Genomic DNA, 24,888 nt, shown 5'->3' with positions numbered 1-24,888 from the left:
AATCTTATAAAAAAAAAAAAAGAAGAGGGGTTAGCCTTCTCTAAAGCTCCAATTCAGTTAGGTTTTTTCCCTATTCTTTTCTGGAATTTGATGCTAGTCCTTGTTGTTTGGGCCCTTTTGTTGGTCATGCCAGTATGCTGTGTGTTTTAGCTCTTGACATAGCTTCTGGGCCTTGTAAGATTGTGATGTCTCAGGAGCAGGGCTGTGGCTGTTACCTTTGAGTGACCTGATGGGACGGCTGGCTGCAGTGCGCAGGCATACCTGTGACTTTGGAGGATGACATTCCAGTGTATCATTGTACCCTCTCCCTCCCTCGTTCCTCTGCACAGATATGCTCCACACTCCACTTAACTGGTTCTCCTAAGTTTTATCCATTTGGTGACCAAGGAAAGCCTCGGGATACAGCCCTGACTGGCACCCAGGGCCAACCCGGAGGAGCAAGCTCTGTGTGTCCATAAGGAGAGCCATACAAACATCCCTCCTCCGCCTTGCCGTTCCTGGTCCAAGTCCTGGGAGCTGCTGTGTCCTTCCACCAGGATGCAGAGGCCCACAGGGAGCTGGCAGTGCCAAGCCTGCTAACCATCAGTCTCTCCTGGATTACTTCTGAGGCCGGCTGAGTCTCCGGAATTTCTTGAGTTGGCTGAGCAGCTCTGAGATGAAAGACTGAAGAAGAAACCAGAGTGAGGGCAAGCACAGGGTCCCTCCCTTGGGTCCTCAGAGCAGGGAAAGGGAGGCTCACGCCAAGCCTCCCTGCACTGTCCTACCCCATGAGCTACCACCGTGCACATCCCTTACCTCTGTGGCACGGGGGCAGTTCTGGAGAATGGCCTGAGGAAGGAAAGAACAGAGAGTGAATCTCAGAAACACAGCCCTTTCCTGTGACGCCAACCCCAACCCTGCCACGCCCAGTTGCCCAAGAGTTCCACCCTCTGACCTGGTTCTTCCCACTCCAACCAAGGAGGAAGTTCCACGGTTGCCCTGGAATACCTGGGAGCCCATCTGCCACCCCCGGCCCACCTACCTCCAGCTGTGTCTTCTGTTCCTCTGTGGACAGTTCTATCAGAGCCTCTAGGTCGACTTCAATCTCAGAAGCGGCTGGATGGTCCTATGTGGGAATCACAAACAGGGCTCAGAGGGGCCTGAGCAGCCGTTGCTGAAAGGCAGCTTTAGTTCTCCCACCCCATCTCCTACTTGCCACATTCAGTCTTCTCCCTCATCTTACTCAGAACACTCTTCAATTTTCCACACAACCACCATTTACCAAATGCCTCTGATGCTATACCTGAAACACTGCTTTCAAAAGAATAACACTACAGGGGCCTGGCGTGGTAGCCTAGTGGCTGAAGTCCTTGCCTTGAACGCACCAGAATCCCATATGGGTGCCAATTCATATCTTGGCTGCTCTACTTTCCATCCAGCTCCCTGACTGTGGCCTGGAAAAGCAGTTGAGGACGGGCCAAAGCCTTGGGACCCTGCACCCATGTGAGAGACCCAGAAGAGGCTCCTGGCTACAGATCAGCTTAACTCTGGCCATTACAGCCACTTGGGGATGAACCAGTGGATGGAAGATCTGTCTGTCCTCTTTGTAAATCTTTCTAATAAAAATATATCTTAACAAAAAAAGTACACACCGGGGGGAGGGATGGATACTGCAGGTGTCAGTTAAGTTGCGACTCTGGATGCCCTAATCCCACACTGAAGTGCCGGATTTAGGTCCTGCCTTGGTTTCCAACTCCATCTTCAAGCCAGTGTGCATTCTGGGAGGCAGCAGGTGGTGGCTCAAGAACTTGGGTCCCTGTCACGTGAGTGTGAGGCCCAGAATGAGCTCCAGGCACCTAGCTTCAGCCTGGCCCAACCCTGGCTTTTGTTCATTTGGACAATGAACCAGCAGATGGAAGATCTCTCTCTCTCTCCCCTCCCCTACTCTCCCATCTTTCCTTCTCTCTACTTTTGAAATAAAATTAACCAAAAAATTTTTAAATTACAAAATAAAAAGAGCATCCACATGTAATGTTAAAAGTTCTACATTGTTGGTGACCATGTAAAAGCTTTGTACGTTAAATACACTTATCAAGTAACTCAGTGATTCCACTCCTCGGTCTATTTCCATGAAAAATGAAAGCAAAAGGCAAACAAAACCTTTCATATGGGCCTGGTGAGGTAGGCTAATGGCTGAAGTCCTCACCTTGCATGCTCTGGGATCCTATATGGGCACCAGTTCTTTTTTTTTTTAAGATTTCTTTATTTTTATTACAAAGTCGAATATACAGAGAGGAGGGGAGACAGAGAGGAAGATCTTCCATCCAATGGTTCACTCCCCAAGTGACCACAACGGCTGGCGCTGTGCCGATCTGGGGCCAGGACCCAGGAACTTCTTTCTGGGTCTCCCAAATGGGTGCAGGGTCCCAAGGCTTTGGGCCGTCCTCGACTGCTTTCCCAGGCCACAAGCAAGGAGCTGAATGGGAAGTGGAGCTGCCAGGATTAGAACTGCTGTCCATATGGGATCCTGGCACGTTCAAGGCAAAGACTTTAGCCACTAGGCCACCATGCCGCGCCCATATGGGCACCAGTTCTAATCCTGGCTGCCCTGTTTCCCTTCCAGCTCCCTGCTTGAGGCCTGGGAAAGCAGTTGAGAATGGCCCAAAGCCTTAGAACCCTGCACCCACATAGGAGACCTGGAAGAGACTCCTGACTCCTGGCTCTGGATCAGCACAACTCTGTCCATTGCAGTCACTTGGGGAGTGAATCAGCCGATAGAAGATCTTCCTCTCTCTCTCTCTCTCTCCTCCTCTCTCTATATCTGATTTTCCAACAAAAATAAATGTTTAAAAAAACCCTTTGACAGGAGTGCTCACAGCAACATAATTCATCATAGCCATAAAGGGAACACAACCTGAGTGTCCACCAACTGATGAATGAGTTACTTTACAATAAAAAGGTACTGATGTGTATTACAATACAAATTAACTTTGAAAATAAATCAATGAAAGAAGGCAATTACAAAAGGCTCATTATGACTCACATTATTTGAAGCAATATGTATGAACCATCCAGAAGTGGGAAATCTACAGTGACAGAAAGTAGGTTCATGGTTCCTAAGGGCTAGATGTGCTAGTGGGCATGGGATGAGAGACAGTGTAAATATGAGATTATTTTGGCAGTATAAAATATTCTAAAATGAGATTCTGTGCATAAGCTTTTTGTGAAGATGCAGAAGTTGAATTGGACCTGTAAGTGGATGACTTGGATGGTATGTGAGTCATGGCAATACAGCAGGGTGTTGGTCCTTAGTGATGAAGATGCCCACGTCCGCGATCAGAGTGCCCACGTTTGACAACCTGCCTCTCTGGCTCCAGATTCCAGCTTCCTGCTAGCACACATCCTGGGAGGCAGTGGTGACAGTTCCAATAGCTAGGTTCCTGTCACCCACATGCAAGGTGTCATTTGAGTTCCTGGCTCCTACCTTCAGCCCCGCCCAGCTCAGACAGGTACAGGAATCTCAATCACAGGAAAGGGCATTGGTTCACTCAATCTGCCTTTTTTTAATTTTAAGATTTATTTATTTTTATTGGAAAGGCAGTTTTACAGAAGAGATGGTTCACTCTCCAAGTGACAATAGCCAAAGCTGAGTTGATCCAAAATCAGGGGCTTCTTCCAGGTTTCCCATGCAAGTGCAGGATCCCAAGGCTTTGGGCTGGAAAGGAAGTGGAGCAGCGGGATATGAACTGGCACCTATATGGGATCCTGGCTCATGCAAGGCGAGGACTTTAGCCACTAGACTACCACACTGGGCCCTCGCTCTGCCTTATAAATTAAAAAAATAATAGGCAGCTGCCTGGCTCAGTACCGCAGTGAAGTGCAAACCACACTAGGCAAGAGCACCGGGGACCTAATCACACTTGCACAAGCGGTTTCTTACATGATGCTCAGTACCCGCAGAAGGGTCTGGCTGTGTAGGGCACCGGGACCAGGGAGGGTGCCGAGCATGGCATTAGCATCTTTCAAAAGGACTTTGGACCACTGGTGGAGCAGGGCCCCCTGGGGGCCGCCCCCTTGAGCAGCCTGGCCAGCCAATCCTGAGAGAGCAGCCAGTTGGAGGAGGGGTGGGTCAAGGTGGAGGGACAGGCAGAACAGATGCACCTGCAGGCCACGGCTTTCCAAGCACATCTCAAAGAGTTGTTTCAAGCCCCTGGTGGAAGACATGCAGGGCTGGTGGAGAAGGTGGAGGCTGCGATGAACCGCAACAAGCCTTGGGTGTCCAGTGAGAACCACTCATTGTGTCGCTCCTGCCCTGGAGGCCCTGCCTGCCCTGTTCCCGCACCATTCACCTCCTGGCGGCTCACGTTTAATAAAATTTACCAAACTCCACAGCAAAAATAAACAAATAAATAAAGTCTTTTAAAAAATAAAATAAAATTTTAAAACAGATTTATTTATTTATTTTTATTAGGAAGGCAGAGAGGAGGAGAGACAGAGAGGAAGATTTTCCATATGCTGATTCACTCCCCAAGTGGACACAATGGCCAGAGCTGCGCTAATCTGAAGACAGGAGCCTGGAGCTTCTTTTGGGTCTCCCACACTGGTGCAGGATCCTAAAGCTTTGGGTCATCCTAGACTGGCTTCCCAGGCTACAAGTAGGAAGCTGGATGGGAAGCAGGACCACTGGGACACAAAACGGTGCCTCCATGGGATCTTGCAATACACAAGGTGAGGACTTTAGCTGCTAGGCGATTGTACCAGCCCCAACAATGCCTTTCATTGACTTGGTTAGGAGGCACAGACAGAATTCCTTTTCTGTCTCTTCCTCTCTATAACTGCTTTCAAATAAATGTATCTTTAAATAAAAGTCATATGGTCACTGAAAAAATATAGAACATAAAAATAAAAGTGGGGCATCGGTGTTATAGCACATTAAGATCCCATTGCAGGGCCCGGCAGCCTGGCCTAGCAGCTAAAGTCCTCGCCTTGAACGCCCCGGGATCCCATATGGGCGCCGGTTCTAATCCCAGCAGCTCCACTTCCCATCCAGCTCCCTGCTTGTGGCCTGGAAAAGCAGTCGAGGACGGCCCAAGGCCTTGGGATCCTGCACCCGCGTGGGAGACCCGGAAGAAGTTCCAGGTTCCCTGCTTCGGATCGGCATAGCACCGGCCATTGCGGCTCACTTGGGGAGTGAATCATCGGACGGAAGATCTTCCTATCTGTCTCTCCTCCTCTCTGTATATCTGACTTTTTAATAAAAAAATAATAATAATAATAAATAAATCTTAAAAAAAAAAGATCCCATTGCAATGCCAGCATCTCATCCTACATGGGCACCAGTTTGAGTGCAGGCTGCTCCACTTGTGATTCAACCCCCTGCTGATGCAGCTGGGAAATGAGCAGACGATGGTGGCCCAAGTGCTTGGACCTCTGCACCAGTGTAGGAAGGGTGAATAAGGGTCTGGGATCCTGGCTTCAGCCTGGCACAGCTCCAGCCACTGAGGCAATTTAGGAAGTGAACCAGCAGATAGAAGAGTCTGTCTCTACTCTTCTCTCTAAAATTCTTCCTTTAAGATACATAAAATAAATATTTTTTTAAAGATTTATTCATTTTATTACAGCCAGATATACACAGAGGAGGAGAGACACAGAGGAAGATCTTCCATCCGATGATTCATTCCCCAAGTGAGCTGCAACGGGCCGGTGCGCGCCGATCTGATGCCGGGAACCTGGAACTTCTTTCCAGGTCTCCCACGCGGGTGCAGGGTCCCAATGCATTGGGCCGTCCTCGACTGCTTTCCCAGGCCACAAGCAGGGAGCTGGATGGGAAGTGGAGCTGCTGGGATTAGAACCGGCGCCCATATGGGATCCCGGGGCGTTCAAGGCGAGGACCTTAGCCACTAGGCCATGCTGCCAAGCCCTGGGCCCAATCTTTGAAAAAAAAATATTTATGGGCCCGGCGGCATGGCCTAGCAGCTAAAGTCCTCGCCTTGATCCCATATGGCCGCTGGTTCTAATCCCGGCAGCTCCACTTCCTTTCTATCTCTCCTCCTCTCAGTATATCTGACTTTGTAATAAAAATAAAATAAATCTTTAAAAAAAAAATCATCTCTCTCTTTAAAAAAAAAAAAAAAAAGATTGGGCCCAGCATGGCAGCCTAATAACTCAAGTCTACACCTTGCATGCGCTGAAATCCCATATGGGCACTGGTTCATATCCTGGAAGCTCCACTTTCCTTCCAGCTCCCTGCTTGTGGCCTGGGAAAGTAGTCAAAGCTGGCCCAAAGCCGTGGGACCCTGCACCTACAAGGGAGACCCGGAAGAAACTTCTGGCTACTGGCTTCAGATCGCCTCAGTTACAGCCACTGCAGACACTTGGGGAGTAAACCAGTGGTCAGAGGGTCTTTCTATCTCTTCTTCTCTCTGTAAATCTGACTTTCCAATAAAAATAAATGAAAGTACAATATTCTGGAAAAGACAAAACTATGGAAATATCAGTGGTTAAAGCCGGCCATGTGACATGGTGCCTGGGAGGCCAGCATCCCATGTCTGAATCCCAGGTCTTCAGCTTCTGATCCAGCACCCTGGCAGTGTGCCTGGGAAGGTGGCAAATGGTTGCAATGCCTGGGTTCCTGCCAACCAAGTGGAACATCCAGATGGAGTTTATGGTTCCTGGCTTCAATTTGGCTCACATCTGGCTATTGCAGCCATTTGCAGGAGTAAACCAGTAGATCGATGATCTTTAATTCTGAGTGTCTCTCTCTTTTTCTCTGTATCTCTCCCTCTGTCACTTTTCAAATAAGTAAAGATTTGTTTTGTTTTTAAATCAGTGGTTGCCAGGGGCCTGTGAGGAAGGAAGTGTGAGTACACAGAGCACCAAGGATTTCAGGACACTATTTACACATGTCATTTATACATTTGTCCAGACTCACAGAATGTGCAATATCAAAAATGAGCCCTAAAGTAAACTCTGGACTTTGGGTAATAGTGATGTGTCAGTGTGAGCTTACTGACTGTGACAAACAAAGCACTTGGTGTTAGATTTTGCTAGTTAGAGATATGGTACAAGAGGACTCTGTACTTCCCATTCAATTCTGTAATGAACCGAAAGCTACTCTTAAAAAATGAGACTATTGGGCCCAGCGTGGTAACCTACCCGGCATAATAGCCTAGTGGCTAAAGTACTTGGCTTGCATGCTCCGGGATTCCATTTGGGTGCTGGTCCTATCCCGGTGGCCCCAGTTCTCATCCAGCTCCCTGCCTGTGGCCTGGGAAAGCAATTGAGGACGGCCCAATGCCTTGGGACCCTGCACCCACTTCGGAGACCCAGGAGAAGCTCCTGGCTTTGGATCAGCTCAGTTCCAGCTGTTGTGGCCACTTGGGGAATGAATCATTGGATGAAAGATCTTCCTCTCTGTCTCTCCTCCTCTCTATATATTTGACTTTCCAATAAAAATGAAGAAATCTTAAAAAAAAATCTTTTCAGTGTTCTGAAAACGGTATGGAGTCTTGAAAATCTTTGGAACTTCTATACATCACCAGGCAGCACTTCAAAAACAGCTACTTTATCATTTTTCTTTTTTAAATTATGAGAAAGAAAGATAGTTCCCATCAGTTATTTACTTCTGAGATGTCTGTGACAGTCAGAGCTAGCCTAGAGCTGGAGCCAGGAGCACCATCCAGGTCTTCCACATAAATGGCAGGTATACACACACACCTGTGCCTTCACTTCTGCTTCACAGGGTGCATGTTGGCGGGAAGCTGGAGTCTGATCCAGAGCCAGCACTTGAACCCAGGCACCTGAGAAGAGATGTGGGTATCATCCCCATCCCCAAAGGCTTCTTTTTCCTATTGTTTTTTTTTTAAGATTTATTTATTTTCATTGAAAAGGCAGATATACACAGAGAAGGACAGATAGAGAGGAAGCTCTTCCATCCACTGGTTCACTCCCCAAGTGGCCGCAATGGCCAGAGCTGAGCAAATTTGAAGCCAGAAGCCAGGAGCTTCTTTTGAGTCTTCCCAGGTCTCTGTCTTGCTTTCCCAAGCCACAAGCAGGGAGTTGGAAGGAAAATGGATCAACCAGGGCACCAGGAGCAGCTCAAATGGGATCCTAGTGCATGTAAGGTGAGGACTTTAGCCACTAGGCCATCATCCTCATCTCCTGGGCCAAACAACCATTCTGATCTTATCCATTCTTCTACCGCTTCTTCAGTTTTTCTTACTAATTTATGCAGGCTTTTAAAAATTATTTAGTTTACTCCAGTATTCCACATACAATGGAACAATCTTTTGTGTTAGATGAGGAGGCAAAAAGTATACGTGTTAATACAGTTGACTCTCATGCTATTTTCCAGTTAGGGTTGCTTCTTTTTTTCCTTTTCTCTCTCTCTTTTTTAAAGACTTATTTATTTATTTATTTATTTATTTTAAAGATTTATTTTATTTTTATTACAAAGTCAGATATACTGAGAGGAGGAGAGACAGAGAGGAAGTGGAGCTGCCAGGATTAGAACCAGTGGCCATATGGGATCAAGGCGAGGACCTTAGCCACTAGGCCACACTGCCAAGCCCTATTTATTTATTTTTTAATTGGGAAGTCAGATATAAACAGAGAAGAGATAGAGAGGAAGATTTTCTACCCATTAATTCACTCCCCAAGCGGCCACAATAGCTCCAGCTGAGCCAATCCAAAGTCAGGGGCCAGGAACCTCTTTCCAGGTCTCCCACGCGGGTGCAGGGTCCCAAAGCATTGGGCCGTCCTCGACTGCTTTCCCAGGTCACAAGCAGGGAACTGGATGGGAAGTGGTGCCACTGGGATTAGAACCGACGCCCATTTGGAATCCTAGCTCATGCAAGGATCCTGGCTTGTGCAAAGCGAAGACTTCAGCTGTGAGGCTACCATGCCAGGCTCGACTGCTCCACTTTCAATCCAACTCTCCTTTGATGGCTTGAGAAAGCAGCAGAGGATGGCCAAAGTCCTTGAGCTCCTTCACCTGCATGGGAGACCTGGAAGAAGTTCCTGGTTCCTGGCTCCCAGCTCCTGGCTTCTGATCAGCTCATCTCTGCCCATGGCAGCCATTTGGGGAGTGAACCAGTGGACAGATCTCTCTCTTTATTTCAAGTGAAAATAACTAAATCTCTCTCTCTCTTTTTTTTAAAATCCCATTTATTTCCTCCCACTGCCAACACATATCACTCTTGATTCTTCCATACCTTTTTATAAATAAGTGATGCTTACCTAGCCCTTTCATCCTCAGCCCCAGGCTTCTCCCTTTCCTCTGCAGCATTCATTCATTGATAGTTATTTATTGAGTACACGTGGCCTACCAAGCATTGTGATGACTGCTGGGGTCAAAATGGCCAGCCAGGCAGCCATGATCCTAACCTGAAAAAGCTATAGTCTCCTGAGGGATACATAGTGACAAGCTACTATGGAAACACGGGGGAGGGTAAGGTAACCAAGAGTGGGCAACACAAACACTTCCTGGAGGAAGCAAACTCTAAGGACTGAAGGTTGAGTTAGAATTAACCAGCTAGGATCAGCACTGTGGCACAACTTAAGCGGCTACCTTGGACAGTGGCATCCCATATGGGAGCACTGGCTGAGTCCCAGCTGCTCCACTTCCAATCCAGCTTCCTAAGAATACCCCTGGGAAAGCAGCAGCAGACAACCCAAGCAATTGGGTCCCTACTACTAACCAAGTAGGAGACCCAGTTGCAGCTCTGGGCTCCTGGTTTTGGCATGAAATAGATCCTGCTGTTGTGGCTGCTTGGGGTGTGAGCCAGCAGATGGAAGATATCCCTCCCTCTGTCTCCCCTTCTCTATAACTCTGCCTTTCACATAAATGTTTATAACATATCTGTTTAAATAATCAAATAGATGTCTATGCTTAAGTAACTAGGAAAGCAGGCAAACCATATGAAGAATGCTATCAGACATGAACCAACAGGTGGCTCAGGTATGCTATCCGTAAAAACGGGTAAGAGGTAAACCCTCCTAGCATCCTACATTTCTGCCAGGAGTCAAGAACCAACCTCTGAGCAGAAGGAAAGATCCCAGAGGAACATGGGGCCTTGATAAAGGAATGGGACAGAGACCAGCAATGGGGACGCTGCAGGACAGAGCCCCATATAGGTAGGAGTCCAGCAGCAGAGACCTGCACACATCTGCTCGAAGTCCTTGCCAGACCTTGCACACAAGACACGCATTCCCCAAGCAAATCTTCTGAAGCCCAAGTCCCAGGAGACGCTGAGGAAACCAGTTACACAGGACAGGAACATGAACCACACCCCAACCAACAGAGGTCAGCAGTTACAACTGATCCAGCAGCAGTTCAGTAGAGACCTCTAACGGCTCAGGCTTTGTCGGGGTGTCGTTATCCCCTAAATCCAAAGCCACTCCAGACTATACTTAACAGAGCTTTGCAGCAAGCCTCACATGCTCCAACTGAATCACAAAGATTTTAACTGTCTACTAGAACAACGCCCAAAATTCTTTAAAGGAGTTCCTTGAGAAAAGCAAGTGCAGTTGCTTAACAGGTAATCCTTCCAGCCCTTAATGGAAGACTTTTACAAATCCAATTACTCGGGGGGCCCAGTAGTGTGGCCTAGCGCCTAAAAAGTCCTTGCCTTGAATGCGCCGAGATCCCATATGGGTGCCGGTTCTAATCCCAGCAGCTCCACTTCCCATCCAGCTTCCTGCTTGTGGCCTGGGAAAGCAGTTGAGGACAACCCAAAGCTTTGGGACCCTGCACCCGCGTTGGAGACCCAGAAAGAAGTTCCTGGCTCCTGGCTTCGGATTGGCACAGCACTGGCCATTGCGGCTCACTTGGGGAGTGAACCATTGGATGGAAGATTTTCCTCTCTGTCTCTCCTCCTCTCTATATGTATCTGATTTTCCAATAAAAATAAATAAATCTTTAAAAAAAAAGATTGTCACTGCAGACAGAGCAAATATTCTTTCCCACAAATATTTTTTGCTTCAATTTTTATTGATTTGGTTTTCCTTTAAGGATCAATCTTCCATCTGCTTGTCCACTCCCCAAATGCCTACAACAGCCAGAGCTGGGCTAAAACCAAACCCAGGAGGCCAGCACTCAACCCTGGTTGCTCCTGTGGCTAGAACTTGCAATGAGCCAGGCTTGAAATCCAGCCACCCTGATAGGGGAAGCAGGTGTCCCAAATAGATTATTAACTGAATGATCAGAGAGGAACAAACGTGGTGCGCCTAACTGACGCTGCTTGGCCCGATCCCTGTCACTCCATGCTCAGGCCCCTGCTTCCTAACTTCAGCAGAGACCAGCAAAGGAGGGAGACTCAGAGGAGCAAACATAACCCATTTGAGAATACTTTTTTCAACTTGAAAAGTTAATGACGCATTACTTACAAAATCACCATATCAAAAGGGCTAAAACAAAATGCCAATTGCTACAAGGAAAATACAGGGTCATGGAAACTACAGGGAAGAAAAGCTTCACAATTCTGGGGTGCTAGGCTGGTGCCACATCCAATATGGACACCAGTACGAGTCCTGGCTGCTCCACTACAGTACCAGAACATAGCTTGGCCTGTCCCAGCCTCAGTTGTTGTGGCTAGAAGAGGAATGAGCCAATGGATAGAAGACCTCTCTCTGTGTGTAACTCTGCCTTTCAAAGAAATAAATTTATTAACAACAACAACCTCGGGTGCTCATCAGATATGCACATTACATTTAGTCCCAAGGCAGTGATTGGTGACCTCGGCCAGAGCTCTCAATAGAAAACATGGGAATAAAAGCCAGATTTCCGTGGAGTGGTGACCTGAAGGGAAAGGCTGTGAGTGTGGACTCTGGCTCCATGGAGGCAAGAATAGGGTTGGAAATTCAAGAGGAGCACACTGTTGAGTGAGGATCTCATGAAATAAGAGGAGTGGATGGGCGCTTTTATCCTTGCTTAGAAATACTCCCTCAGGCCAACAGAGGTTCCCTGGCCCCACATCTGTTGGGGATCCCCACACTTGGTTCTTCTGAAGACCCCAAGTCAGACAGTAAACCCAAGCAGAAGAGGTAGGGACCCCAGCAAAGGAAGGCTGGGTCCCATGCAGTCAATCCTATAGCCATTCCCAATGAGGTGATCCAAGGCAGGCAGGTGGGGCGGAGCCTGGAGGGAAGGGAGGGCCCCTCTAAGGTCCAGCCAGAGACTATGTGGTTTTGCCCTCTGCCCAAGATGACCAGGCACCTGGGGTTGCCCCAGCCGCTTGGCTACTTCCTGCTTCAGGGAGCAGAGATTGGAAGAGGAACTGCCACTTGGCACCTTTGGACAATTGCCATAGCAACCACAGGCCAGTCATTTTATTCCGGTCATGGCCTGGGAGTGGTCCTCCCACATGTTCTTTCCTTTAATGGCATGGGTTCATTGCCATGCCAGGCAGCTTCTCCCTGCCCCTTCCTCTACCTTCAGCTTGCAAAACAACGTGCTTTGGCTACTGACTCTGATGCCTGGCAAGACTAGTCCTCCTCGGGTATCTGAAATGTGAGACTTTCCATGCAAGTATAAGACAGGCTGAAGATGCAACCTGCGAGGAGTGATGGGCAGCGGAGGCGCCCTGCAATGTTAGAATAGCCACAGACTAGGAGAGTAGCCTTGCTGGCACCCAGCTCTAGGGATGTCTCCCCAACTTCCATAAGAGGGCATGCAGGTCAGGACCAGACCAAAGGGCCACATGTCATGGTGGCCTTCAACATAGACTGGGCCCAGAGCTTGTAGCTCATCCCAGAAGAAATTTCCCTGTTGACAAGCACATGGCAAACTCAATTACAGGACTTACTGCGGATATTAGACTGGTATGTAATTATATGCACCAGGAACCTTTGGATTCTGGACTTGGATTTGACAGACCCCCTCCATGTCTCATATTGTGTCTCATCTCCAGTCGGAAGCCAGACCCAGAAACCAAAACAAAGGTATGGTCGGAGACCCTGCGGTGCTGGGCTGCTCACTGCTGGATAGGATGCCATGGGCCCTCATGTTTTTCAAACCTGTCCATCTGCTATTTCAACTGCAGAGCTACACCCTTTGGAGACAGTTCTCAATCATCTCATATTTATGTGACAAGACGTATGGCTGCATTCATGGAGTACACTTTACAAGAACTGGTTATATGTGAACTGTCTGCATTAAAAAAGATATTTCCTGGGGCCCGGCAGTGTGGCCTACCGGCTAAAGTCCTCGCCTTAAACATGCCTGGGATCCCATATGGGCGCCGGTTCTAATCCCAGCAGCTCCACTTCCCATCCAGCTCCCTGCTTGTGGCCTGGGAAAGCAGTCGAGGACGGCCCAATGCATTGGGACCCTGCACCCATGTGGGAGACCTGGAAAGAAGTTCCTGGTTCCTGGCTTCAGATAGGCGCAGCACCGGCCGCTGCGGCTCACTTGGGGAGTGAACCATTGGACGGAAGATCTTCCTCTCTGTCTCTCCTCCTCTCTGTATATCTGACTTTGTAATAATAAATAAATAAATCTTTTAAAAAAAAAGTGTTTCAGGGCCCGGCGGCGTGGCCTAGCGGCTAAAGTCCTCGCCTTGAAAGCCCCGGGATCCCATATGGGCGCCGGTTCTAATCCCGGCAGCTCCACTTCCCATCCAGCTCCCTGCTTGTGGCCTGGGAAAGCAGTTGAGGACGGCCCAATGCATTGGGACCCTGCACCCGCGTGGGAGACCCGGAAGAGGTTCCAGGTTCCCGGCTTCGGATCGGCGCGCATCAGCCCGTTGCGGCTCACTTGGGGAGTGAATCATCGGACGGAAGATCTTCCTCTCTGTCTCTCCTCTGTATATATCTGGCTGTAATAAAATGAATAAATCTTTAAAAAAAAAAAAAAAAGTGTTTCAGTTAGAGAGAAGCACTGGCTTCCTAAATAAGAAGAACCGGAGCTCTGCAGCTCCTGGTCCCATGGCTTCCCAGCCACCCGACCCTGAGCAAGTTACTCATTGTCCCTAAGCTCCACTTGCCTAGCTGTAAAACAGTACTTACCCAACGGAGTTGGCAGGGACAAATAGGTAAAATACTCATGTTGGCACCTGGTGTCATGCCTTACATATAGTTTTACTGCTCAAAAGGTTATTGATGCTGTCGAAGTATTGTTCTTACTACCCTAGGGTCCAGGTTTGGAGGGTATCTATATAGGAAAATGCCACTTGCAATGACCAGGGACAAGAGCTACCTTTTCCCAGGATGTAGTTGAGGGGAGTCCATCAGAGCTAAGGTCAAGGTTGGGTTAGGTCCTAGCAGTAGTGTTCCCCTTCAATTACTCTCTCCTGTCTAATACTGTCCATTCTGAGAGAATAAAAATGTCCTGTGTGGGACTGGCACTGTGTCTTAACATGTTAACCCCACAGTTCCAGCATCCCATATGGGTGCTGGTTCAAGTCCCGGATGTTCCACTTCCATTCTAGCTCCCTTCTAATGGCCCATGAAAGCAGCAAAGGATGGTCCAACCCCCTAGGCTCCTATATCCATGTGGGAGATCCAGAAGAAGCTTCTGGGTCCTAGTTTTGGATTAGCCCAGCCCCAGCCACTTCATCCATTTACTGGGTGAACCAGCAGATGGAATATCTCACTTTCTCTCTGTGCAACTCTGCCTCTCTCTGTGCAACTCTGCCTTTCAAATAAGTTAATATATCTTTAAATATTAATAACAACAATATAAATAAATATATCCAGTAAAATAATGTTTTTATGGACAGATCCACAGAGATAAAGAGAAACAGAGAGAAAGATCTTCCACATGCTGGTTCACTCCCAAAGTGGTTACAACAGCTGGAGTTAAGCTGATCCAAAGCCAGAAGCCAGGAGCTTCCTCCAGGTCTCACACACAAGTGCAGGGTCCCAAGGCTTTGGGCTATCCTCCCAAACAGGTGCAGGCCACAAGCAGAGAGCTAGATGGGAAGTGGAGCAGCTGGGACACAAATTGGTGCCGACATAGGATCCCGATGCTTAAAAGGGGAGGATTAGCCAATAGAGCCATTTGCGCCAGTTCCCATTTTCCTTAAGACAGAAAAAAAAAAAAGTTTTGTTTGTTTACAGGTACTTAGAATGCAGAGGAACATAGAGAACATAGAGACAGAAACAGACAGATCTTCCACCCACTGGTTCATTCCTGTAAGTGCCCACAACAGCCAGGGCTGAGTCAGACTAGAGCCAGGAGCCAGGAACTCCAACCAGATCTCCCTGCGTGGGTGGCAGGGGAGCCCCAGTCCTTGGACTGTCATCTGCTGCAATCCCAGAATGCATTAGCAAAGTAGCTGGGATGTGACTTGGCATTCCCAAGAGGGGACCGAGGCATAACAAAAGATGACTTCGCCACTACACCACAACACCCACCCCTTTACTTCATTTTAATTCCTTCAAGTAATTACACATGATTGACGCTGCGGCATTGGATAGTGTAGCTGTAGACATGTATGTGTGTTGAGGGTACACATAACGCACAGACTCCTTCGGGCCACCGCCCTGCCAGGTGTCCCCAGCCCCTGTGCGCCCCGCCCCGCCCCCACTGTCTGCTCCTCCAACCCAATGGGTCACTCACCTGGAAAAGCACCTGAATCTGAGCATCCACCCATTCCTCCATCTCCAGCCAGCGCTGCAGCTGCCCCAGGTCATACTTCACCGTCAGCCGGCTGGACCTCCGGAACCTGGACGCCTTGGACGGGTCCGCGTGCGCCTTTGACTCTGAGCCTGTGGATGAAGTCCTCCGCCGCCTCTTCTCAGAAGCCCACTGGAGCTTCTTACCTGGGCTCTCCCCGTCTGGAGTGGGAGACGTGCAGGAGGTAGGGCTGGAAGACAGCATGGAAGGACTGGCCTAAGCAAGGAGCGGGGAAAAAGCACTTGTCAGGGCAAAAGTGCCAAGGGAAATGAGGAACAGGCCAGAGGGAAGGCAGGTAGGCTGGAAGAGGGCCAAGGTCAAAGATCAACAGCGCTGGGAAGGCCAGTTTTGTGGCGCCTGCCAGCCACCGAGTGGCACTCCAGAGCCGTGCCCCAGCCTCTCTTTCTGCACCTGCCAGTGTGCGAAGTATCATAAACAGTAGATATGTAGGAGTCACCTGGCTGTGGTGTGCGGGCAGGGGGAGGGGGCCCGCCAGGCCCTGAAGGGTGCGGCTCTGGAACCCGATCTGAGTCACTTGCTTGAGTTCCCACCACAGCCCACTGTCCTGGGCTGAGACCCACTCTGGACCCGAAGAAGCCCTGGTTGGCAGGGCTTCCTGCTCCAAGGGTGGCACTGCAAGGTGCAGCATCTCAGCTGGAGGCTGAAGTTGCAGGGCAGCTGAGAGAGGTCTTTAAAACAATTCTAGAAATGCACTTTAGGAAAAACTGTATGCAGTTCAAACATTTTTTTAAACCAAAATACATCTTTTCATTTCATTTTCTCACAAATTTTTGGAAGCACCCTTATCTGTGGGGCCTCACAGGATCTATGTCTGCTTGTGTCTGGGTGTGGCTGCAGGTGAGCCACCACTGACCCCTGTGCTTATAAAGGCAAACCTGTCAAGTGTGGGCCACCTGTCCCGGTCCCCAGAGGCAACTGCATACAGAGCCACATTCACTCTCCCTCAGGCCTTGCTGGCACAGGGGACCCCTGCGGACTGAACCCAGACGCCAGGGTCAAGAACCAGTACTGCTGAGTGGACTTGCCTGGCTAACGGAAGGCATTTTCACTTGTTTGGTTTTCTGTCTGGTTCTTTATAACCAAGGCTTCTGGACTTATTTTAAAGTTACAGAACATTGATTTTTTTTTTAAGCGAATAGCTCAACACAACAATCAAAAAAGCGTTGTTTCCCTTCCCTACCTAAAGGCATTGTCCCCCCAACAGCTTCAACTGTTCTGTGATCCCCCTTCCAGAATCTTCCTCCGAATACTCAGGCTACTGCTCTCATTTCCTCAGTGGGAAAAAAGGCCACGCACTACTTCCCACTGAGGCCCACTTCACTCTCCCTTGTATGTTCCGCAATTTGTTCCTGGGCTTCTTCCTACATCTTGAAATGCTTGAAATGCTGGAGGTGCTGTTTCCGATACACTGACATCAACCATCGCACACAGTCCTCTGTAGGATGCGCCTTTACCCATTTCTGTCTGTCTTTCCTTCATTTTCTTTCTCTCTTTCATTCTTTCTTTCCTTCCTTTTAATTTTTAAAAAAGCTTTATTTATTTTATTGGAAAGTCAGATATACAGATAAGGAAGAGAGACAGAGAGGAATATTTGCTGTCCATTGATTCACTCTCCAAGTGGCTGCTTTGGTTGGAGCTGCGCTGATCTGAAGCCATGAGCCTCTTCCATGTCTGCTACATGGGTGTAGGGTCCCAAAGCAGTCCTTGACTGCTTTCCCAGGCTACAAGCAGGGAGCTGGATGGGAAGTGGAGCTGCCGGGATTAGAACCGGCGCCCATATGGGATCCCAGGGCATTTAAGGCGAGGACTTTAGCCGCTAGGCCACACCACCGGGCCCTGAAATAAAAATTTTTTTAAAAATTAATTAATTGGGCCCAGCGGCATGGCCTAGCGGCTTAAGTCCTCGCCTTGAACGCCCCGGGATCCCATATAGGCGCCGGTTCTAATCCCGGCAGCTCCACTTCCCATCCAGCTCCCTGCTTGTGGCCTGGGAAAGCAGTCGAGGACGGCCCAAAGCCTTGGGACCCTGTACCCGCGTGGGAGACCCGGAAGAGGTTCCTGGTTCCCGGCTCCGGATCGGCGCGCACCGGATCGGCGCGCACCGGCCCGTTGCGGCTCACTTGGGGAGTGAATCATCAGACGGAAGATCTTCCTCTCTGTCTCTCCTCCTCTCTGTAAATCTGACTTTATAATAAAATAAATAAATAAATCTTTTTTAAAAATTAATTAATTAAAAAGAAAGAAAGAGACACAAACTGACACCCATATGGGATGCCAGCACTGCAAAGCAGAGGATTACCCAACTGGTTCCAAGCACTGACTTTCTGATCACACTCCTTTCCACACCCTGTTCAAGTCTGTATTCTCACTGACACAATAGGAGTACCTCCTCCCTTCCTTTCTCTACCTCCCTGGCTCCTTGCATGCTGAGACCCCATCCCTCTAAGCAAAGACCAGCCCTGAGCTTTTCTCACTGCATCTGCGGAGCGGAGGACCCCTTCCTGCTGGGATGAGCAAGGAAGCAAGTCACAGGCCCAGTAGTCATTCTGACACTCTGGGACCAGCAGATGCAATGTGGCCAGACACGACCACTTATCCCTAGACCCAGCAGGCTCAGGGCTCTTGAGGGAAAGGGAGGCAGACTAGAAAGCACTGGGTTCTGGTCTCCCATTAACTCACTCACTGCCCAGCATGGCAGTCAGTCCTGGTGATACAGACACATGGAGTCTAAAACAAGGACAGGCAAACACTATCAACCACTCAAACAGACGTCAAGCTTTCACTTAGTGACTTTAACAAATGTAGAAATGCTAAAACACGACCTAGTGAGAGGTTTGCACTGTTGTTCAATGGGTTTAGCTTACATCAGTGATGCCAGCACCCCATGCAAGCTCCAGTTTGAGTCTTGGTTGCTCCACTTCTAATCCAGTCCCTTGCAAATGTACCTAGAAGAGCAGTAAGAGATGGCCCAGAATCTCAGGCCCCTGCCCCATACATGGGAGACCAGGACAGAATTCCTGGCACCCGGCTTTGGCCTGGCTCTGATCTAGCTATTGTGGCCATTTGGGGAGAGAACCAGTGGATATAAGATCTTTCTTGCTGTGTCTCTGCTTTTCTCTTTGTTACTCTGCCTTTCAAATAATTAAAACAATTTTTTTTTATAAAGCAAAGATTGCCTAGTGAGGGTGTAACCCAAAGAGCAACAACATTTGGATTGAGTTCTGAAGGATTCCTAGGAGGTCTGTTGAGCTCTCTTGGCACAGAAGTGAGAAGAAATGAGTGGGACAAAAGGCAGGTATATGCAAAGGCCCTGTGGCAGAAGGGAGATGGTGAGTGCAAAGACTAAGAGCGGGTCAATGGGGCCAGACAGGGAGAGGAGGGAAGGACAAGTGAGTCTCGCAGCAGGAGAAGAGGCAGAGCAGTCATCCCATGAGCAATGGTAAGAGACACCTCCATCTTCAGGGCATTGGGCAACCGAGGCTTAAGCAAGGGAAGCTGGGCAGGGTGACACGTTCAGACCAGAATTGGCAGCTGTTGTATGCAAAGAGGACAGAAGGTCCAGCAGAGCTGGTGAGGTGCCTGCTGCAGGGCCTGCCAGGGAAGGTGAGGCTGGCAGCAGCAGGCGGGCAGAAGGGGCTGGATGGTAAGAGGATGATCCAGGACAGGCCTTGCCGACAGATCAGAGATACACAAACATGCAGACTTCACGGATGCCTACATGAGACAGACTGACGCGTACAGAGCCAGCGAGCCCACTTCCTCATCTCAGAGCTCGGGGATGCAGACTCTGCCTGAGCACAGAGCATGGACCCCACCAAGTCCAGCGACACGTGAGTGAGTCATGTCCCCTATTTACAGCCTTCCAGCTCAGCAGCAACACGGCCTCCTCCCTGGCCTATGGCCACCACTATTCAGCAGCAAGCATGCCCAAGATAAGAGAGCTCCAGGCCCAAGATAAGGTGACAGGAAGAAGCCGCCAGGACCACAGGACTACCCAGGGCAAGGAGACACAGGGGCACAGAACTGGGAGAGGCAGGGCGTGTCATGACACTATATGAAAGCTCTGGGCTGACCTCCTGGTCCTTGGCTTCAGCCTGGCCCAAACCCATGTACTTACTGCAGGTTCGGGAGAGCGAACCAGCAGATGGGAGCCCTCACCAGCTCTCAAATCTTTTTTTTTTTTTTTAAGTTCTTGGGAAAAAAATGTACATTATGAAAAACATTATGAATGGCTTTTCATTTTCCTTGTCCCAAAATTATGCTGTAATTCTGTTTTTCATGGACTTTTAAAGCGCCATGGTACGCAAGGCTTGGTGACTTGTAAAGAGGGAAGAATTATTTGGCTCCTGACTCTACAGGGAGCTCCACACCGGCACAGCACCATCATCCTGATGAGGGTCTTCAGGTTAACCACAACACAGACAATAAAAAGGGCAAGTGGAGAAGTGAAGTAGACTTGCCTTTGAACAGCTCATTCTTTTTGTATTTTTTAACTTAACTATTTGAAAGTCAAAGTTAGAGAGAGATCTACCACCTGCTGGTTCACTCCCTAAATGGCTGCTATAGGGCATGGCTGAGCCTAGCCAAAGCCAGGTGCCAAAAGATTCCTCGGGGTCTCCCAAACGGGTACAGGCCCAAGCACGTGGACCATCTTCTACTGCTTTTCCCAGGTGTGTTAGCAGAAAGCTGGAGTCGAAGTGGAACAGCCATACTTGAACCAGTGCTCATATGGGATGCCAGAGTTACAAGTGGTAGCTTTATTTGCTGTACCACAGTGCTGGCCCTGATAGCCTGCTCTTGAGAATGAATTCATGGTGTGAGACCAGCTCTCTATGAACTCATTACTTTTGGTGAGGCCCCACCTAGTGTACCATCTTCACACCCTATGAAGACTAAGATCCCAGCACTTGAACCTCTGAGACACATACTCAAACCATATGCAAACCATGACAGAATCACAGAATCCAAGTACCTATGAAACTGTGTCACATAATACAATGTAATTAATAAAAAAAAAACCCATCACTATTGACAAGTGGCAAGTTTCCTTCTAATCTTTTTCCTATGTACACACAGAAGGAATCCTCAAAAATTTCATGAAAAGATTATGCCAGGATTTCAAACCTTTTTTGGAGGGATTTCAAACTTTTTTTGAACTGAAATAAACCCGTTGGTTTTTTTTTTTTTTTCCCATTGAGCTTTTATTTATATCTGTGTGTTACATCCCTGGAAAAGGAATCCCAGATTTTTTCTTTCTGTGTGTTTTCGTATTGCTTCTTCATGGTCCACTATGCCAGCTAAGGTTGTCAGGCAATGAAACCAAATTGGTGGGATGGGAGCAGATTAACCTGCCATTTTTCTAGATCTTTCAGCTGCACGTCAAACCTGGGGCTGAACATTCCACACTTGTTTAACTTGCCCGTGAGGTTCACAACGATTTTCTCAGCTCTGTCAAAAATCAATGATTTCAAACTCACCAACGTAGCTGTGCCTCACCACGATGGTGAGGAAGCAGACGATGACCTTGGAGCATGGCCAGATCAGCACCTGGTGCTTGCCTCGCTTCTCGGCATTGCTGATGCTCTTCAGCGCACTGGCCTGGATGTTCATGTTCATGTTCATGTCAACACGGAAAGATGCCTGAAAGAGGACGGGAGGGCAAGAGCAGCTCTCCACCAAGCAAAAACTCCAGGAGTGCTCAGGGCACCAGCAACCCCCATGAGAGGAACAGAGGTGGAGGTCCATCAGCTCCCTGTTGCTCTAACAGACCAGGGGGCACTTGAAGGAAACACATCTACTTGGCTTAGGGTTATGGAGCCTGCAAGTTCACCATCAGGTGGCTCCTCTGGCAAGGGCATTGTACAGCATCCCTGGCAAGCTGGAAAAGCAAGCTCACAGGGAAGAGACAAAATTCAAGGGGTTTCCTGGCTCTCCGTCTGCCTTCCCAAAAAAAGCATGAATCCTCCACAGTGACCTAATCACCCTGAAAGGCCCCCAGATACCAACACCACCACAATGGCAATCAGACCCCAATGTGAGTTTCAGAAGGGGACACACAATGCTTTTTAGAAATATATTTAGGGTCTGGTGCAGTGGCCTTGCGCTAAAGTTTTCACCTTGAACACGCCGGGATCCCATATGGACGCAGGTTCTAATCCCAGCAGCTCCACTTCCCATCCAACTCTCTGCTTGTGGCCTAGGAGAGCAGTCAAGGACGGCCCAAAGACTTGGGACCCTGCACCCGCGTGGGAGACCCGGAAGAAGTTCCTGGCTCCTGGCTTCAGATCAGCACAGCACCGGCCCATTGTGGTCACTTGGAGAGTGAATCATCGGACAAAGGATCTTGCTCTCTGTTTCTCCTCCTCTCTGTATATCTGACTTAATAATAATAATTTTTTAAAAAAAGAAAGAAACGTTTAATGTATTGATTTCAAAATCAAAGTCACAGGGCCTGGCACCGTCGCCTAGCAGTTAAAGTCCTTGCCTTGCCGGTGCCGGGATCCCATATGGGCGCAGGTTCTAATCCCAGCAGCTCCACTTTCCATCCAGCTCCCTGCTTGTGGCCTGGGAAAGCAGTCAAGGACGGCCCAAAGCCTTGGGACCCTGCACCCATGTGGGAGACCTGGAAGAGGTTCCTGGCTCCTGGCTTCAGATCGGCGCAGCACCAGCCATTGTGCTCACATGGGGAGTGAATTATTAGACATAAGATCTTCCTCTCTGTCTCTCCTCCTCTCTGTATATCTGACTTTGTAATAAAATAAAATAAATCTTTAAAAAAAGAAAAAAAAGTCAAAGTCACATACAGAAAGATCTTTCATCTGCTAGTTCATTTCCAAAATGCCTCCTAGGGTTGGGCCAAGCCAAGGCCAGGAGCCAGGAACTGTGTCTGACTGACCCACATGAGTGGCAGGGAGCCAGGTACTGTCATTGTCACTTACTGTCTCCCAGGAGCATTAGCAGGAAGCTGGATAGGGAGCGTGGAGTATCAGATCTCAAGTCACGTACTCCTTGGATGTAGGTGTCCTGGGCAGTGACTTCACCTGCTGCATCACATTGCTCACCCCCAAAAACAAGTTTCTGTTCCAGGCAAGCGGAGTGAGTCTGTAGTGACGGTAGAACTTCCAGATGAATTCAGAGTTGCAGGCGCCATAAAACCCTATGTTTAGGCACCAAAGCAAGGAGTTGGCCTGCGTGGGCTCCCATCCCCATTCCACCTCGTAACTTGGGACCTGACAAGTCCACTTGCCTGAGCATGTTTGCTTATCTGTAAAATGGGATTGTAAAGTGGTACCTCCTCTCTTGGTTTGGAGTATGCAGGATGTTCCATGAGAAGTGCTTTTGGGAATAGGACCTGGGCATCCTGACTGCTTGATAAATGTAGGTGTCTGGGATGATGTACCTCATGGCGTAATGACAGCCCTGTGGTAATGAAACCCCATCAGAAGGCAACATCCCTCTGTATGAGCGTGTGTGGGTGTAAGCTGCTGGGGAAGATAGGAATTAACTCACAACTTCCTTTCTTCCGGACATGACCATCATGGCCATCACCATTCCAGAGGTTGTGGAAAACCCCAGTAAACCCAGAGAAAGGCAGACAGACCTGACTCCGTGAAGTGGCAACTGAGGGATGCTGCTGTTCAACTAGGAAAATGGTGTTTGGCAGCCAGATTGCAGAAAACCCACGCTAGGCAAGCGACTGGGAAGTTCCCACTGGGCCAGGGATGCTCTGTCCTGAGAAGGTACAGAGCCTGCTTCTGTGGGAAAGCATGAACAGGACCAACCATTCTCTGTAGAGTGATCTTTAAGAACCCTTCATATAGGGCCCAGAGTGATAGCCTAATGGTTAAAGTCCTTACCTTGAACGTGCAGGGATCCCAGTTCTAATCCTGGTGGCCCCGCTTTCCATCCAACTCCCTGCTTGTGGCTTGGGAAAGCAGTTGAGGATGACCCAAAGCCTTGGGTCCCTGCACCCGTGTGGGAGACATGAAAGAGGTTCCTGGCTTCAGATTGGCTCAGCTCCAGCCATTGCAGCTGCTTGGGGAGTGAACCATCGGATGGAAGATCTTCTCTGTCTCTCCTTCTCTCTGTATATCTGCCTTTCCAATAAAAATAAATAAATCTTTTTTTAAAAAAAGAACTCTTCATACAACAAGGTCAAGCTGACACCTGCAGTGCTAGCATCTCAAATGATCAGAAGTTCAAGTCCCAGCTCCTCCAATTCTGGTCCAGCTCCCAGCAAATGTCCCTGGAAAAGCAAGGAAAGATGGCACCAAGTAATTAGGTTCCTACCACCCACGTGAGATGCCCTGAAGCTTCTGGAGTCTGTCTAGTCCTGTCCCAGTTGTTGCCCATTTGGGAAGTGAACCAGCCGACGGAAGATCTTTTCCCACTGTTTCAAACCTTTTTTGAAGAGCACTTCACCTGGGAGGAACAATAAATTGGTCTTAAGTAATGGGTGCCTTTGGGAAGGGCAGACTCTCCAGGTGGTGCCCAAGGCAGTTCACCGAAAGAATGGGCCAGGATCCCCGGCTTTGTGCGGGAAACAAGGGGAACTGGGCTCCAGGAAGTGGGCAGCTGGGAAATGGGTAGTCAGAGTCGCCAAGGGAACCAGAAGGGGTGGGAAGGACACAGAGGGGAACCGCCAAGCCCATGGCTTCCCCCTCCAGGTTGGCAGCGACAGGGGCTTCCCAGGGGCTAGCAAGGGTCTCTACCCCGCAGTACACACCCAATACCCCAGTCTCGAGCAACGGGTACAGCCACACAGCTTAGGTCAACCCTGAAATACCAACATCTCCGAGATGGCTGGCACCTGGCTGTCTACTGTTCCTGTGCCTCCCGCCTCCCCCCCCCCCCCCCCCCCCCCGGCCAGCGCCTCCGCAAGTTCGCTGGGGCCTGGGGCTGGGTCTGTAGGAGGGAATGCGGGAAGCAGCTGCCCCAGAGCCCGGTATAGTAGGGGGCCGATATGGCTGCAGTCTCTCAGACTTTGAGATGCATTTCTGGGACGCGGGAGGTGTGTACATCTGGGAGATCCTGTGTGGAGCAGCCTCCAGGCGACCCAGGCGGCCCTGGGCGGGACGCCCCCGGAGCCCCCGCTACACAGACATCCCAGCTCCTCCGCGGGCCAGGATGCCGCGGGGCGGACCCAGGAGGAAGTCGAGCCGGGATGGGCCGGCCGAGGCTCACCGGGCCTGGGCGGGGCCGCCGGCGCTCGGGTTAATGTCCGCCCCGCCCCGGCCGAGCTGACTCAGTTTCACCAGAAACTGCGGAGAGGA

At 49.4% G+C, this 24,888-nt stretch overlaps 1 protein-coding gene and 1 pseudogene across 1 annotated transcript; both read right to left on the bottom strand.

The window, feature by feature from the left end:
- Positions 1 to 347: 347 nt before the first annotated feature.
- PPP1R14D (protein phosphatase 1 regulatory inhibitor subunit 14D) lies at positions 348 to 15,874 on the bottom strand. Its single transcript, XM_004578169.2, has 4 exons — positions 15,539 to 15,874; positions 1,022 to 1,105; positions 796 to 828; positions 348 to 663 (listed from the first exon to the last, which is right to left on the bottom strand). Exons 1-4 carry the CDS (start codon positions 15,797 to 15,799, stop codon positions 598 to 600), a joined length of 444 nt encoding a protein of 147 aa, XP_004578226.1. The 5' UTR covers positions 15,800 to 15,874; the 3' UTR covers positions 348 to 597.
- A 4,947-nt stretch (positions 15,875 to 20,821) lies between these two features.
- On the bottom strand, positions 20,822 to 21,226 carry LOC101527610 (small ribosomal subunit protein uS8-like; annotated as a pseudogene).
- Between the last annotated feature and the right edge of the window lie 3,662 nt (positions 21,227 to 24,888).

This window comes from Ochotona princeps, chromosome 6 (assembly GCF_030435755.1).
Source record: "Ochotona princeps isolate mOchPri1 chromosome 6, mOchPri1.hap1, whole genome shotgun sequence".
Taxonomy (NCBI): domain Eukaryota; kingdom Metazoa; phylum Chordata; class Mammalia; order Lagomorpha; family Ochotonidae; genus Ochotona; species Ochotona princeps.
Note: the sequence above shows the minus strand (reverse complement) of the source record. Positions and strands in the feature narration are given on the sequence as shown.

What these genes read in the sequence shown, in the direction of transcription:
- PPP1R14D (XM_004578169.2), bottom strand. Translation starts at nt 15,799, where the DNA reads ATGCTGTCTTCCAGCCCTACCTCCTGCACGTCTCCCACTCCAGACGGG. An exon ending in AGATTCAGGTGCTTTTCCAG is followed by an intron (nt 1,106 to 15,538) that starts GTGAGTGACCCA and finishes ATTCCCACATAG; the next exon opens with GACCATCCAGCCGCTTCTGA. An exon ending in ACTGCCCCCGTGCCACAGAG is followed by an intron (nt 664 to 795) that starts GTAAGGGATGTG and finishes TTTCTTCTTCAG; the next exon opens with TCTTTCATCTCAGAGCTGCT.